General features: G+C 38.8%; 1 protein-coding gene across 1 annotated transcript in view; it reads left to right on the plus strand.

The window, feature by feature from the left end:
- Positions 1 to 15511, plus strand: part of LOC136612660 (protocadherin-9-like) — a 962474-nt gene that overhangs the window by 271787 nt on the left and 675176 nt on the right. The window contains exon 2 of the mRNA XM_066593165.1: positions 8723 to 8782. Within this exon, the coding sequence (XP_066449262.1) occupies positions 8777 to 8782 (6 nt within the window). The 5' untranslated portion in view covers positions 8723 to 8776. The remainder of the gene's footprint in view (positions 1 to 8722; positions 8783 to 15511) is intronic.

The following is a 15511-nucleotide window of genomic DNA, read 5'->3' on the forward strand; positions in this document are numbered from 1 at the left end:
TCATCAGAAAATGAATGGTGTGTGCAACAGAGTAAAGCCAAAAGCACTTAAAAATTGATAAATGCCATCTGTTATGCTTCTTGTTTTGGAAAAGGTATATCATTTAATCATATTTGTAGCACATTACAGTTCTAAGCAGCCTTCATTGTCCAGTATTTTCCCTGTTTTTCATATTTTATAACATTGTATGTTGTAGATTCAAAACTGCATACAATTTCTTTAAGAATTTTGTTGGTTAGTATCCATATATACAACCTTTTGTATAGTTATTTGTTTCTTTATTTACTCCACATAGATAGTTAATGTATATATGTTATGTACAGAAGTGTCTTTCTTGACCTTTACTCTTGCCTCAACATATATATATATATATATATATATATATAAATCTTGTTATTTGTATAGCCCCAACTTATTCTGCAGCGTTTTCAAGTAATTTATTTATTACCCCCCACCAAGCTGGATACTCATTTTACTGACCTCAAAAGGATGAAAGGCTGATTCAACCTTGAGCCAGCTCCCTGAACCATGCAGGGAATGAACTGGTAACCTTCAGGTTTTGAGCGAGAGCTTAGGACTGCATTTCTGCTGCATTAGCACTCTATGCCACATGAGGCTTATCCTGAAATGAGTGATGTGAAAAGACCAGCTTCGAAGAAAAGAACATGAGATATATTTATATGACTTACAAAATGTATTTTCTGGCCAACTAGTGGCTGTGATGTGAGTTGCAGACTGTTGAGTCTTTCACTGGTATTTTTTGATAATGTACTTAATTTGTACCATGAGAAATTAGAGTCCTTAATGACATTCATGAAAAGGGAAAGGTGGACAATCTGTAACAACCCTCCTCTTCAGCTGTAGAGATGGTGTGAGGTACAGTAGTGGATAGAACTATATTTCCTCCCATTTTCTTCGTTTGGAGAAGATGAATTAGACCAGTAGTTTTTAATGTAAAATTTTTGTAACACAAAAATGCAGGACCTCAAAATGCTTAGTTAATTCTTCAGTACTTCTAAAGGGGAGACTGTCAGCTATTTGATCTTGCAAAACAGCTGATGGTGTTACATAAGAAACTTGGAAAGCTGTCTAAACATACATATACATATATGCAGAACAGAAACAGAACTTTTGTTTCAATGATTTTTAACAAGTCTTTAATTATAACAAAATAAGACAAAGAGAGAAGCAAATACAGTGTTACGAAACAAGTTAAATATCCAGTCAGAATACAGGGTACTTCTGCTCATGCAAGGGTAAAGAAGGCAGGTGTAAGAACTAATAGGGTAACAAAATAGACAAAATCAACTAAACAAGGTTAACCTTCACCCACGTGCAAGAAGCTACTAATTAAGAAAACATGTAGTAGGTTAAATAATAGACTTTCAAAAAGTTGTACTGGTCTACCGATAAGTATATTTTAATTTTGAGACCCAGACTTTGTCAAAGAGAAGTACAATATAGAATAAAAATAAATCTGTCAGTGAAGAATAGGAGGAGTTATGTTTAGATTGTTGGAAGGCTAGCCAAAGGGACCATAGTTTTTGGAATTTAGCATGCTGTCTGTTTTCTCAGGCAGCCAGTTCCTCCATCTAACAAACAGCATTAAGTTGTTGAACCATGCTTATATGGGAGGTGATTCTTCATCTCTCCAAAGCATACAAATAAGTAATTTTGCTGCTGTAATCATTTGTGTTATGAGATCGTTTCATTTAGGATGAAAAGAGTTCATGGGTATGCAGAGTAGTATAAATGATGGAGTTAGAGAAATCCTTCTAACTGTAATTTGCTTCATAAATTCTAATATTCTGTTCAGAAAACCAGTATTTTAGGGCACTAAAATATGAGAGAAGTGCTGAAGTAGGCATTGCAATGTCCTATGATGTCAGGAGGAGAACAGATCCTGGTGGGAGCCAAGAGTTAGGAGCATGCTCTTTACTGATGAATCACCCCTGAAGCACTGTTTTATCGACTTTTGAGCAATTAAATGTTTTTCCCATATCTAAAGATTATAATACCACAAGGAGATTCCTAGATTCTATTAAATGTGTGATTTTTAGTAATATTTTTGCATTATCTTTATTAAGCCGCACTTAGTCTTCCCCAATCAAGGATGGCAAATTAGATGCCAATTTAGAAGCTAATATTTTGACATTAATTTTAATGTCTGTATTTAATAGTGAAATGGGGCAAAAGTTTTGATGGAGTTTTTCCTCGGTATAAGAACGGTGACTATTAAGCCTTGTTGACTTTCCTTTGGGAAGGAGTCTCTCAAAACTGCTAACTAAAAAGCTTTGATGATAAATAGAGATAAGATTGTTCAGAAAGTTTTGTAGTCCGCATTTGTGAAGCCATCTGGACCTGGTAATTCACCAACCAGTAAAGAGTTGTGTTCAAGCGCTTCTCTTTCTGTAATCGGGGAGTCTACGGTTTCTTTCTGTGCCACGAAGAAAGTGGAAAGATTGATCTTTTATAAGAATGTTTGAATATGATGGGCTGTGCTTGGAAATATGAAAGGGTCGTCTCTTAAATTATATAGTACTGAGTAGTAATCTCAAAATCTATTTGCTATACCTGATAGGTTAGTTAATTTCCCTGTGTTTCAAGATGTTGGGCTTTAAGACGGGAAGGTAGTAATTTCCCTGTCTTATTGTTTTGTGAATAATATTGAGTTTTAGTTCTTTTTAGTTTTCTCTTATGATTTTGGAGCAGTATGTTATGGAGTGTCTGTATGTGTTAAAATAGTTCTTCTGCTTGCTGTGTTGTTATGTATTGATTTATTTTGTATTTTAAGGGCTTTACTTTATTAAGTGTTATTTCTCTCTTTTCTAACATAATGTACTAATCTTATGAATGAGCCTCATATGTATGTTTTATGAGTGTTCCATTGGACATGTCAATTTAGCTCAGGAGATGCATTACTGTTGACATATTCCTTTATGTCATTTTCAAAAGTGTTCTTGTGTTTCGGGGGAGACAGTAAAAAGTTGTTTGCTGCACCACAAGAATGTTGTTGAATGGTTATGGTGTTTTTCTATAGTTAAAGACATTGCAGCAGGATCAGATGATGTAATAGCCCCAATCATTGAGTTTTGGGATAACGACAATAAATTTGTATCAGTTATAAACATGTTGATCCATGAGTAGCTATTGTGAACTTGTGAACAAAAGGAGTAATCCTTCTCCAAACTATGTATAGCTCGCCAAGCATCAAAGAATTACTCCCCCCAACATAGATCATCCTAGGAATGGATGTGTTTCCACAGTTTAGAAGTTGTGTCTATGCTAACATATAAAACTGTGTTAAAATCTCTGCAAATAAGTAATTTACTTTGTTTAAGTTTTGAAGGAATATGGAGGATCTCCTGCATGGAGCCTCTTTGTTTTTTGGAGCATACACAGAAACTATTGTGTAAACCACATTATTTATGGAACAGACTAAGATGACATATCTGCCTTTGGGGTCTGACTCCTCTTTAATAAGCTGCAATGCAACATAGTTTTTGATCGTGATAAATACTCCCCTAGATTTGGAGTTGTAATATGAATGAAATATGTTAGAATAGCATATGTGTTTTGTGCGGAAAGCATCTTTTGAGACTATACATGTTTCTTGTGCACAAAAGATATCTGGAGATGATGATTTCACACTTCCCCATATATATGCCCTTTTTGAAGGCTGTTTACCCCTTTACATGTAGCAATGCAATTGTGATCATCACATTTAACAGTAAAAATGACATTCTTACATATGTATTCATACAGTCCAAGTTGTGGAGAGATGGCTATAAGGGAACATCTTCCATGTACCATGGGAGCCAATGTGTATACCTGATATATGATGAAAGAAAGAGAAGAGGGAGAACAAAGATATATAACAGTAACATTAACTTTATATTGAGTAAGAAAGAAACATAACAGCTCTTTTTAGCTTTGAGCTTGTTTGAGGAATGCGTTCAGGTGTCCAGCCTCTGTCTTTGTTTTTCTGGACTAGCAAAGGGAGAAAAAGCTGTGGACAGCAAGAGTTCAAGTTGTTGATAGTTATGACTTTGCTTCTGTGAAGATGTCCAGTTATTTTCTGTGGGGTTCTCTTAAGTAGGATTTGCACAAATGATTGGAGCTGTAAAACCAGGAAGGGAAACTTTGTTATGCCTATGTTCAGTGCTGTGCCTTTATTTCTGCTTCATGGATTCCGTGTGCTCAGGCAAGTGTTCCGCTGTTTCTGAAGAGGGAGAGCTGCGCTGTAGACTTCCGACCATGCTATCTGGGTCTTGTGGTGGGGATTGAGAAAATAATTCATTAATCAGCTAGCAACCAATCACTTTCCTCTCCAAGGCATCCTGGGGGTATTAGGAACAGGTAAGAGCCGGGTAGAAGGATTTTTAGCCCTGTATCATAGCTATTGGGCCCTGGTGGTATAGGAGCTCTGTACTAGGCAGCCATTCAGTCCAGCAGCCAAGCCACGTCCCAGAAAGCAAACTTTTAATCTAATGCATGCTGCTTCAAAAAGTGCCAAGTGATTGGTCCCTCATCCACTGAAGCCTCAAATCTCAACACAACTCCTCCCCTCTGCTCTCTAGTGATGACTGCAGCATCTAATCTAGAGCCTGCTACAGCTGTTGGTAAGAGTAGATTGGTGGAAGTGGGTACTTGCAGAAGTGGATCAATTTGGATTAAACGTTTTGCTTCACAACTCTGCTAGTGCTGAAGGCACGCATATGTTTGTTTAAACTGCTTTCCAGATCTCCTAGGTAGCACTGTCATCAGTTTTGCAGGGTCAAAACCGCTGACAGACTCTTTAATCAAAGACCTGATCCTTACTCCTCAGAATAGATCTTAGATAATGTCTACTAGCTTTTTTGAGCCATCATAATCAAAAAGTATGTGAGACCATACATCTTTTCAAATAATTACACTGCTTGTAGAATTTTTTATTTTAATATTAGAGATGAGCGAGCATACTCGCTAAGGCACATTACTCGAGCGAGTAGTGCCTTAGCCGAGTATCTCCCCGCTCGTCTCTAAAGATTCGGGGGCCAGCGCGGGTGACAGGTGAGTTGCGGCAGAGAGCGGAGGGGAGAGAGGGAGAGAGAGAACTCCTCTCCTTTCCTCCCCGCTCTCCCCCGCCGCTCCCCGCCCCCCACCGGCCCCCGAATCTTTAGAGACGAGGGGGGGGGGATACTCGGCTAAGGCACTACTCGATCGAGTAATGTGCCTTAGGGAGTATACTCGCTCATCTCTATTTACTATTAATTAAAAATATACAAAAATAAAAGTATATCAGATCAAGTCAAAGAAGGATAGAGTACCTTATCACATTTGGTGTCAAACATCTGTTATCGTAAAGATTTCTACATACCTTTTCCATATGTTTACTGCACTAGTGTTCTATAGTATTTGTGCTTTTAATTGATTAAATTATTCTATTTGTTTCATTTTTTTTTGATTGGGGAATGGTTGTCCATCTTGATCTTGATCAAGGGCATACACTGTATATCTTCATATCTTTCAGCCATATACGCGCATACAAAGCACACAAAGAAAACAATACCTGTACATTATTCACCATCTCACTGACCCTAGAGTGCATCTGTGAGCAAACCCTGTATCTAACATTTGCTATTGTAGTAATTGAGACAATCACATGAATTACTTGTTGTTTTTAACAGAGCACCTGCTGTGGTTTGAGGAATTAACCTTTTACACTGGACAATTATCGTTCTGGTAGATCAGGCACCCACAGGGTTTTGAACGCTAATAGTCCCTTTTAAAAGCATGCAGAAACTGAATGACTGGACGAAAATCATCCAGTCGTTCAGTTTTAAGCATGCTTAAAATCCGAAAAACCATTGTTCAGTGTAAGGGCTTAGTCAGACGGGCGTTTTTTCGCGCGATTTGCGCATGCGTCCGGCGATTTTATAAAACCATTGCTTTGCAATGGTATCGAACACATGAGCGTTTTTATGCGCTCGTCCGATAAATTATAGAACAGAAATCGCAGATCGCACCTATCTGCGATCTGCGATTCCTGTTCTCTTCTCTATATGCGCTCAATGGGGCCGGCGGCAGCAGCGCCGACCCCATTGAGAACATATAGAAGACAAATCAATCTCCTCTGCCACAGCTGTAACAGCTGTGGCAGAGAAGAACGATGTTTGCCCATTGAATTCAATGGAGCCAGCAATACAGCCATGGGTGTGAGTGAGAGCTGCCCCTGATTGGTCCCTGCGCTAAGCCAATCAGAGGCAGCTCTCACTCACACCCATTCATGAATTCATGAATGGGTGTGAGTGAGAGCTGCCTCTGATTGGTCAGGCTGTGACCAATCAGAGGCAGCTCATTCAGCAGGCGGGGATTTTAAATCCCCGGCTGCTGAATACTACAGAGAGCAGTTCAGGAGGACTGCCACCGGCCGCGGCTGAACTCCGTCTGCCGGGACAAGGTGAGTATATATATTTTTTTTATTTTTACACATTTCTGGATGAATTGCAGGGAAGGGCTTATATATTTAAGCCCTTCCCGACAATTCATCCCGCGATCGCCCGCAGCGCATTGCTTTCAATGGAGCCGGCTGTATTGCCGGCTCCATTGAATTCAATGCGCTGGACAACTCCAGCCCGTTTCTATTGAAACGCGGCTAGGAGCAGTATTTTCGGGCGATTTTTCGGCCCCGGTCACGCGATTTGCGGAATGCGCATCCGTCATGCGATCCGCAAATTGTGGGAAAAATCGCCCGTGTGACTAAGGCCTAAATAGCAGCCGTTCAGTACTGAACAACCACTGCTTACAGTGAATGGAGAGGGGCGAGGGAGAACGGGGAGTGAACTGTCCTCCAGTCACTCTGCATCCCAGTTGGCCATGCTGTGAGTGCTCCAGCAATACTTGCTCCTGTGTAACAGCACGGGAGCAAATATACATGGGGACGACTGTTGCATTTAGTTTGCCCGACACTCATCCTGAGGCCTTAGTCAGACGGGCGTTTTTTTTGCGCAATTTGCGCATGCGCATGCGTCCGGCGATTTTTTTAAAACCATTGCTTTGCAATGGTATCGGACACATGAGCGCTTTTTATGCGCTCGTCCGATAAATTATAGAACAGAAATCGCAGATCGCACCTATCTGCGATCTGCGATTCCTGTTCTCTTCTCTATATGCGCTCAATGGGGCCGGCGGCAGCAGCGCCGACCCCATTGAGAACATATAGAAGACAAATCATTCTTCTCTGCTATAGCTGTAACAGCTGTGGCAGAGAAGAACGATGTTTGCCCATTGAATTCAATGGAGCCGGCAATACAGCAGGTTCCACTGAAAGCAATGGGCTGCCGGCGTGCGCGGGATGAATTGTCGGGAAGGGCTTAAATATATAAGCCCTTCCCGACAATTCATCCCACACTCGCCCGCAGCGCATTGCTTTCAGTGGAGTTGGCTGTATTGCCGGCTCCATTGAATGCAATGCGCTGGACAGCTCCAGCCCGTTTCTAATGAAACGCGGCTAGGAGCAGATTTTCGGGCGATTTTCGGGCACCGGTCACGCGATTTGCGGATGCGCATCCGTCATGCGATCCGCAAATCGCGCGGAAAAACGCCCGTCTGACTAAGGCCTTAGAATATAAGCCCATGCTCAGAGTTCCCAACAATACTGCTGCTGAAAGCGTGCTGACTTAATAAGTTCTCTCATTGCATAGTAATGATCCTTACTTAAGGCACAGAAGGAGCAAAGTTTACCTTAACTGTAATAACTTGCTGCAACAAGTTATATTATCCTAACTCAACAAAGCAATTAAAAATCTATTTAAAAAGCAAATAACCAATGCCATTGAACTGTTTCTCAGAAAGTACTTGGCTCACGCATGGTAATGCGGTCATGACAATACTATTCTCAAAATCTCCAGTCTTTAGTATTATATGATGCAAACTGGATAGTTGTCTTTTTTTTTCATCTCCACTCCAAAGGTATCACACGCGAATAACTTTCCAGACAGAATGACCTTCATATATAACGTGAAAACTTGTTTTCATTCTGTCATTGCATGCAAATCCCCTTGTTAATATTCTCTGGAGTTCTGGTGCTATCATTTCTCTTCTTTTTTCTCATTATCTCTAGCACTTTGTCCTATACTAAGAAGAAATTAGCTTCTAATGAGTTTTGTCCCAGTTTTGTGTTACTTGTTGTTTGAACAATCTGTTTAAAGAGCGCAGGTGAAAACCCATGACAAGTTGTATTTTCTACAATGCTACAATGTCACCACAATAAGTATTACGTGATGCCGCTGTCTAACTAGTAGTAAGCAACCTTTACTATTCAAAACTATAGGGTCATTTATATGGGATGATTATCACGCAGAATTCATTCAAACGAACAAAAATGTGCTATAATTCTAATGATTATAATTGTTACATCTAAAGGCAAAGTCATTGTTTACTATTTGTGTATGTGTATATATATATATATATATATATATACATATATATATATATTTCTTCACAAATACAGTTAAATGGCATTTTAAATAAATTTGTTACTATTTTTCTCATTCAAATTACCACTATACTTTATGATAATGAGAATTAATATTAGTATTACTGTAATTCATCCATGAATATCTTAAAACAATCACAGCAAGCCATCACAATATGATTTATGCAGAATTTATATTTAATAAATGTTGTGAGTAGTTTTTCTTTATATATTTCTAATTCATTGAATTTATCTTCCATCCAGGGCCAGGACTTACCATTGCATGAGATTCTTAATTCTTCTTGTGACAATAACGGCATGCAGGTATGTGTTTTATGCTTAATATATATTTGTAGTGTTGGGCTAATGTTCCTTGGTCCATCAAAGGATATTATTCTGAGAGCCCACCCTCTACATGTATAGAAAATACACTTGTCCAATTTGAATCATATCCTAAACTTTATTATCATAGTATACACAATATGTCAATAATAATCTCTAACTTACTTGTGAATCAACAGACCGTAGTAATTTTAAAGTCACCTTGAGCTGAACTTGACTTTTGGTTGACGTTTGGGGCTCATTATTGTGTAAAAGCATGGGCTTGCCAAATGATCCTCTAGAATGGGCCAGTGTGATCCTGTAAATTGGGAATCAGCCAGATAGTTAGAGAATGGAGTTCATGTTGTATAAACTTAATTATGAATGCTTCAATATACTGTAGGTGAGAACTTGTACTTATTGTCATCTGTAGTAATTCTTGCTCTGTCCTGGGAAATACCAGTAAATCCATGTATGGTGGGGTCGCCCTATTGTATGATAGCTGGCAGATAGTTGGCAAAGAAAACATTATGTTCACTTTGTACATTTGGTGCATGTTTCACAATTAAGAATGTAACCCAATCAGAAAACTTCCAGTCATAAGGAAAATATTCATAAATGCTTTTTATATGGACTATACATCTACTAAAAACTGTCGATGAACTTTTTTCTTTTAAAAATCTTTATCATTGTATTTAAGTACGTTGCACAAGTAGTAATATTTGTCAGTGCTGGAGGGTTTGTGTGCATCTTTTGAAGATGCTATATGACATCCTGACACCTGGTTCTTCTACTGTGCTTCTCTGAACTTTTGGATTTGTTTTTATTTTTGTTACTAGCAATAGTACTGACTAACCTTATTAGAGACTTGACCTCTTAACCTTTTAAGGACATGGCCTATTTTTGCCTTAAGGACACAATGTTTTTTTTGGAATTTTCATCTCCACTTTCCAAAAGCCATACCTTTTTTATTTGTCTGTCTACATGGCCATATGACAGCTTGTTTATTGCATGGCAAACTGTAGTTTTTATTGATACTGTTGCACTGTAAAACATTTATACATAGAAATATTTTTACAGAGTTAATCATGCAGCATAAATTACATGATCCTTATTTTTCTGCGGGCTGGTATGATTACAACTATATCACATTTTTTATTTTCCTTTTTTCCACTTTGGATTTTTTGTACACTCTCGCATTCACACTCCCATAACTTTTTACTTTTCCATACACAAAGCTTTGAGAGGACTTGTTTTTTTGCATGATGAGCTGTAGTTTTCAAATTGGATTGCTTTTTTGATCACTTTAATTGCGATTTTTGTTGGGAGGCAAAATGAACAAAATTATCACTTTGCCTCTGTTTCTTAGGGGATTTTTTAAATTGTTTTTTTTTTCCGTACAGGATAAATAGTGTGTTCAATTTATTGTACAGGTCTTTACAGATACAATGCTACCAAATATGTAGGTTCTTTTCAATTTTCTTATTTTTTTATACAAACAAGAAAGTACACAAAAACAATTTTTGTTTTTTTAAGATGTTTTTATTTTATTTTATTTCTTTTTAATTTTTTATGTCCCTGTAGGGGACTTGAACTATAAAAGCTGTGATCGCTAGTATAATGCATTGTGGTACCACTGTACCGCAATGCATTATTGCTCACAATAGCAATCACAGGCCATGGCAGGCCAAGACAGCAGTGTATGGCGTTCGGTTGCCATCAGCACTCCATACCGCCTCTGTAAACTGTTTACATGCCGCGATGTGCATTGATTGCGGCAGGTAAGGGGTTAGGAGCAGGAGACTGGCTGTTGCAGACTGTGCTTGATAGCCAGCTGCCAGATGGCATAGGTTCACTTCTGATAGATTGATAGATTTCAATATATAGTGCATTAAGCCATAGATGTGTCTCATTAGTGTAATTGTACTACAGTTGGTTCATACGTTTCTAGTATAGAAACGTGATTTTTCTGAATTATTTTATGAAAAGAGCTAAAAGCATGTGGCTTTAGTACTTTCTACTCCAAACAAGCAGTGCCGCTTCAACAATGTATTACTATTTTACAACCTTCCTTTTCAGTTGTGATGAAATATTTGATTGCCCCATGTATGTGTTTTCACTGATGATACATAATCCCCATCCTGCTGCATGTAAATAGACAGTTACAGCTTTACCTATTCGTATACAGAATGTGAGGACTATACAATTTTGTTTTTTCCGATACAGCAGCAAGCAGGAGAAAATTGGTTTCCTCAACCTGCATTTTTGATCTCCTTCCTTAAATAATTGTTCAGTATTTTATACATACTGCCCTACTATTTTCGGGTCTGTAGAATGTCTTCCTATTTTAGAGCCAGAACCAGTGATGACAGGTTTATTATAAAAGTTTAACAACTTGATCTGCAGTCTCTTTTCTTTTTATGCTTAAATTGATATGGAGTTGTCTGGTGAAAATGAGGAGGCTTAAGAAAAGAAAGACTTGCCAGGAACAACAATGAAGCTTGTTTGGCACCGTCAAATAGAGACGTTATTTGGATATGTGCGGTGGAGTAAGTTTAAAGTCAAAGAACCTTGCTGTAGTATCTATCATTTATGTGATGCAAATATTAGAATTTTAGATTTCAGTTTGACCTTTAATATTTTATTTTACATCCTCAACCAGCTTTTGAAAAATAGATGTTGCCGGAGCTTGGCGGAATGAGCTCCTTGCTCACATTGCAGAGAATTACTCTGACGACTTCATAAAATTATAACACCATCGAAACATCACTCTTAGCACTATCGAAAAGAACATTGTCACTATGTGGCTGTGTATACTGGTATGACTGCCGTATATGCCTTTGTAGTGCTGAACTGCTGTGCAGATAGAGGAGGCATTCTATCAGCACTTGAGCGGATGTCAAAAGCTTGTCAGAGGTATAATATAAACCATTTCCACAAAAAAAACTGTTTGGGATTAATTGGAGTTTTTGTTTTTATTAAATAAGGGCTACCAGTGCAAACATAGGGATAACATACAACTGATGTTACATATAGGGCTAAGTCACATGGGCGCATCAGCACCCGTACACTGGCGCCGATGCGCCCGTGTGACTGACAGTTAGAAGACGGGTGTACCCGAAGACGGCCGCCTCTCTCCAGCAGTGATGAAAGAACACATGACTGGCAATGAAGCCGGTCACATGTTCTTCCTCCCGGCGCTGCAGAGAGACGTCCATCTTCAGGTACGGCCATCTGCTGGCTGCAGTAACACGGGCGCCGATGCGCCCGTGTAACTGAGCCCTCACTGACATCTAAAACCTAGACCATATTGCTGCAACAAGCTGCCCTAAAGCAGTTATAACCTAAACCGCACAAATGAAATGTTTCAAACAACAAAATATAACATTTAGCACCAGACATTTTTCTTTATTCACCAAAATTTAGAAAGTGGTGAGAAAAGTCGATATAGCCTCCAAAGAAGACATAGGCCCAAGTTTACTAGGAAATTTGCACCAGTTTCTGGCATAACCCGTTCCAAAAAAATTGCAAATGATGACTTAAGACAAATTTACAGCAACATTCACAAAATTTTTCTTTGCTCACCAAATGTGAAAAGTGACAAGAAGAGTTGACATGGTTTTCAAGAAGACATTAGTTGGAATTTATGTATTGACCATTGCTAGTCTTCTGGCATTAAAGAAGGGGCAAATATTTGTGTAAGTCACTCTTCTGCAAACAATTGTGACTTTTTTTGTATTTTTGTGTCCTTTCCTAAAAGTGAGTGAGGACTAGCAAAAAGGGGGCCCGACCCTACAACCCATATGCCAAATTTATTTAGAGTTGTGTGCCTCTCAATATTATTGGCACACTTCACTACCAGCTACTTTGGACTTGGGCTGGCATATAAAACATCAATCTGAGTAAATATCCCCCATAGTTTTTGTCAAATTTCTTAAGAAAGAAGCCTGAAAATGGCTCAAATTAAGGGCTTAGTCACACGGGCGCATCCGGGTGCCGATACGCCCGTCTTCCTACATGAAGAAGACGGCTGCACCTGCAGTGCGGACGACTCTCCGCAGCACCGGAAGAAAGAACACATGACCGGCAATGGAGCCAGTCATGTGTTCTTTCTGCCGGCGGAGGGGAAAATCTTCCGTACCTGGAGTGCAGCCATCTTATCCTGCAGGAAGACGGGCGCATCGACGCCCGGATGCGCCGTGTGACTAAGCCCTGATAGGCACAGATTTAATTTTTTGACTATTAAGGGTTTAAATGCACTATTCTCTATATCAATGTTGTACTTTCGGCTAATAGAAGTTATCAAAAAATACATTGCACTCACAGTTCGGCGTATTTTCCTGCCCTTGTCACTGGTGATTGATGGGCTATTGTGTATCTTCATTTATACAAGTAGCCTGTCAATCACTGCTGGCAGGGATAGGGAAAGGCAGGGAACCGCTCTCCTCATGAAATCACTGGACTACTATATTTGAAATGTTTTCTTCCATTAAGTCTTTTTTGTAATGTTGCAACATTCAAAACTAATAAAACACTTTTAGTATCAGTCTTCACAATCAAAATGTCACTGACGACCAGAAGATTTGTATCTTATTTGTTGTTATCCAGTAAAGTGAGAGAAGTGATCAAGTGTGAATATGTTCAGCAGTGCACCATATATAATGTCAATGTGATCTATGATTTCTATGATCTATTATCACATATTTTAAGATAGTTGAAAAAAAGTTATATAATCCTTTCATGAACAAGGGTCATTGATGCTTCTGTGTCTGCAGTTCTGGTATTCCCACTTTCAAAAATAAACTTTTTGCATATGGCTGTGCGAGACCAGTAATTTTTATTAGTACCATTTTGGTATTCATATGAGGTTTTATTTCTCATTATTCAATTTTTTTTCTTGGAGGCGAAGTCACCAAAAAAAAGAGCGCAATTCTGGCATTGCTTTTTTTCTGACGGCATTCACCATACAGGATTAATAATGTCATATTTTAGCAAATTCAAACTTACAGGAAACAGCAATACCAATTTTTACATTTTGTTACTTTGTGATGCAACAACTGGAAAATTTTTTTTAATGTTCAATTTTTAAATTATTTTTGGTAATTAAACAAGTCTACAGTTCAGTAATTTTATTACTTTTTTAAAAAAAATTCAGTCTCCATAGCGGTCTTGAGCTTGGAATCGCTTGCATTATATTGTACTAGCAAAAGTTAAAGTCCCCTGGTGCAAGCATTGAGTCATGACTTACTCCTAGGGTGATGTCACATTGTGATGTTTTCTTGGCTGACTGTTTTTGTGGGGTGGTTTGCCATTGCCTTCCCCAGTCATCTTTTACCCCCCCCCCCCCCCCCCCCGGCAAGCTGGGTACTCATTTTACCGACTTCGAAAGGATGGAAGGCTAATTAAACTTTGAGCCGCTACCTGAACCACGCTGGGATTGAACTCGCAACCTTCAGCTCATGAGTGAAAGCTTAGGACTGCATTTCTGCTGCCCTAGCACTCTGAGTCAGGCTGCCTATTAAAGACATGCCTTAGCCACATTTTGAAAGGCAAATAATCATGGCAGTCCTGGGGGTCATCAGAAGCCCCAGGCTGCCATAACACCAGGATGACAACCCCGCGATCTTATAGTGGCAGGGCCGTTCGAGACATTTAAATGCTTCTGTAAGAATTGACAGTCGTATTTAAAAGGTTAATAACCACGATCTGAGTTATCTCTGATTGCTTCTGTAGCAGACAGGTGTTGGCTGTCAAAGATAGCTGATACCCACAGTGTATTAGGTGGGTTAGCCTCCTGAGCCTGCTGCATACACAGCATATGCTGTGGACATCTATATATGTCCTAACTGCATGGGATATGCACAATTAGGAAATATATAGCTGTATGTGAGTCGGGAAGAGGTTAAATTAGATAAATTCTAAGATTCCACATCGCCTGAACATTTGGGAATGTTACAATATATTCTACCAAAGTCTTAAACACAGTATTCTAGAAGTGTATAGCAAATTACTTTACCATAGAGCATTTCTCTTCCACCAAATATGCAGCTACACTAGGCAAGGTGACAGAGTATGTAGGAGATCAATAAAAGAAAATGTATTAAAGTCCCATCACAGGAGCATGCTGGGCCTTTAATACATTTTTCTTGTTTGCACCTGATAGTTTCACCGTGCTATAACAGCTTATATTATTTATGTGTGTACTGATGGAAAGTATGTCTTTGGTTTTGTCTTACATTTTTAAGGCAATCCTATGGAGAAAAAAAACACCTTAGAATTGCAATTACACCTTTGCATGCCTTCCTTTGCCACATGTCAGGCGATGATTAAATTACACAGCTGTCACTGAATAGGAGGTTTTCTGAGGTGACATGTATATGAGGACATTGTGTGATTTGTTTTATTTTATTCTCTTCAGTCTGATACAATTGCAATATTCAGCTATATTATAGAGCACATTTCTACTATACTGTCTTTTGCATAACAATCCTGTGTAACCGTTGCCTATACAGGTAGGTATTCACAACAGGTACAGCACTGTCTACACATCACATGCTACACACATGAAAAGTTATAGGCAACTCTCCAGAATTCAAAGTTTGTCATTTGGTATTCTATAATGGATGTATTGCCTGCATTGTGTTATAATGCATGGAGATATACTCACATGAAAGTGGGGCAATACGGGTTCAAGATGGTGCAACAGTTGATAGATGGAGACAGAGGCAACAC

Source organism: Eleutherodactylus coqui, chromosome 1 (assembly GCF_035609145.1).
Source record: "Eleutherodactylus coqui strain aEleCoq1 chromosome 1, aEleCoq1.hap1, whole genome shotgun sequence".
Classification (NCBI taxonomy): domain Eukaryota; kingdom Metazoa; phylum Chordata; class Amphibia; order Anura; family Eleutherodactylidae; genus Eleutherodactylus; species Eleutherodactylus coqui.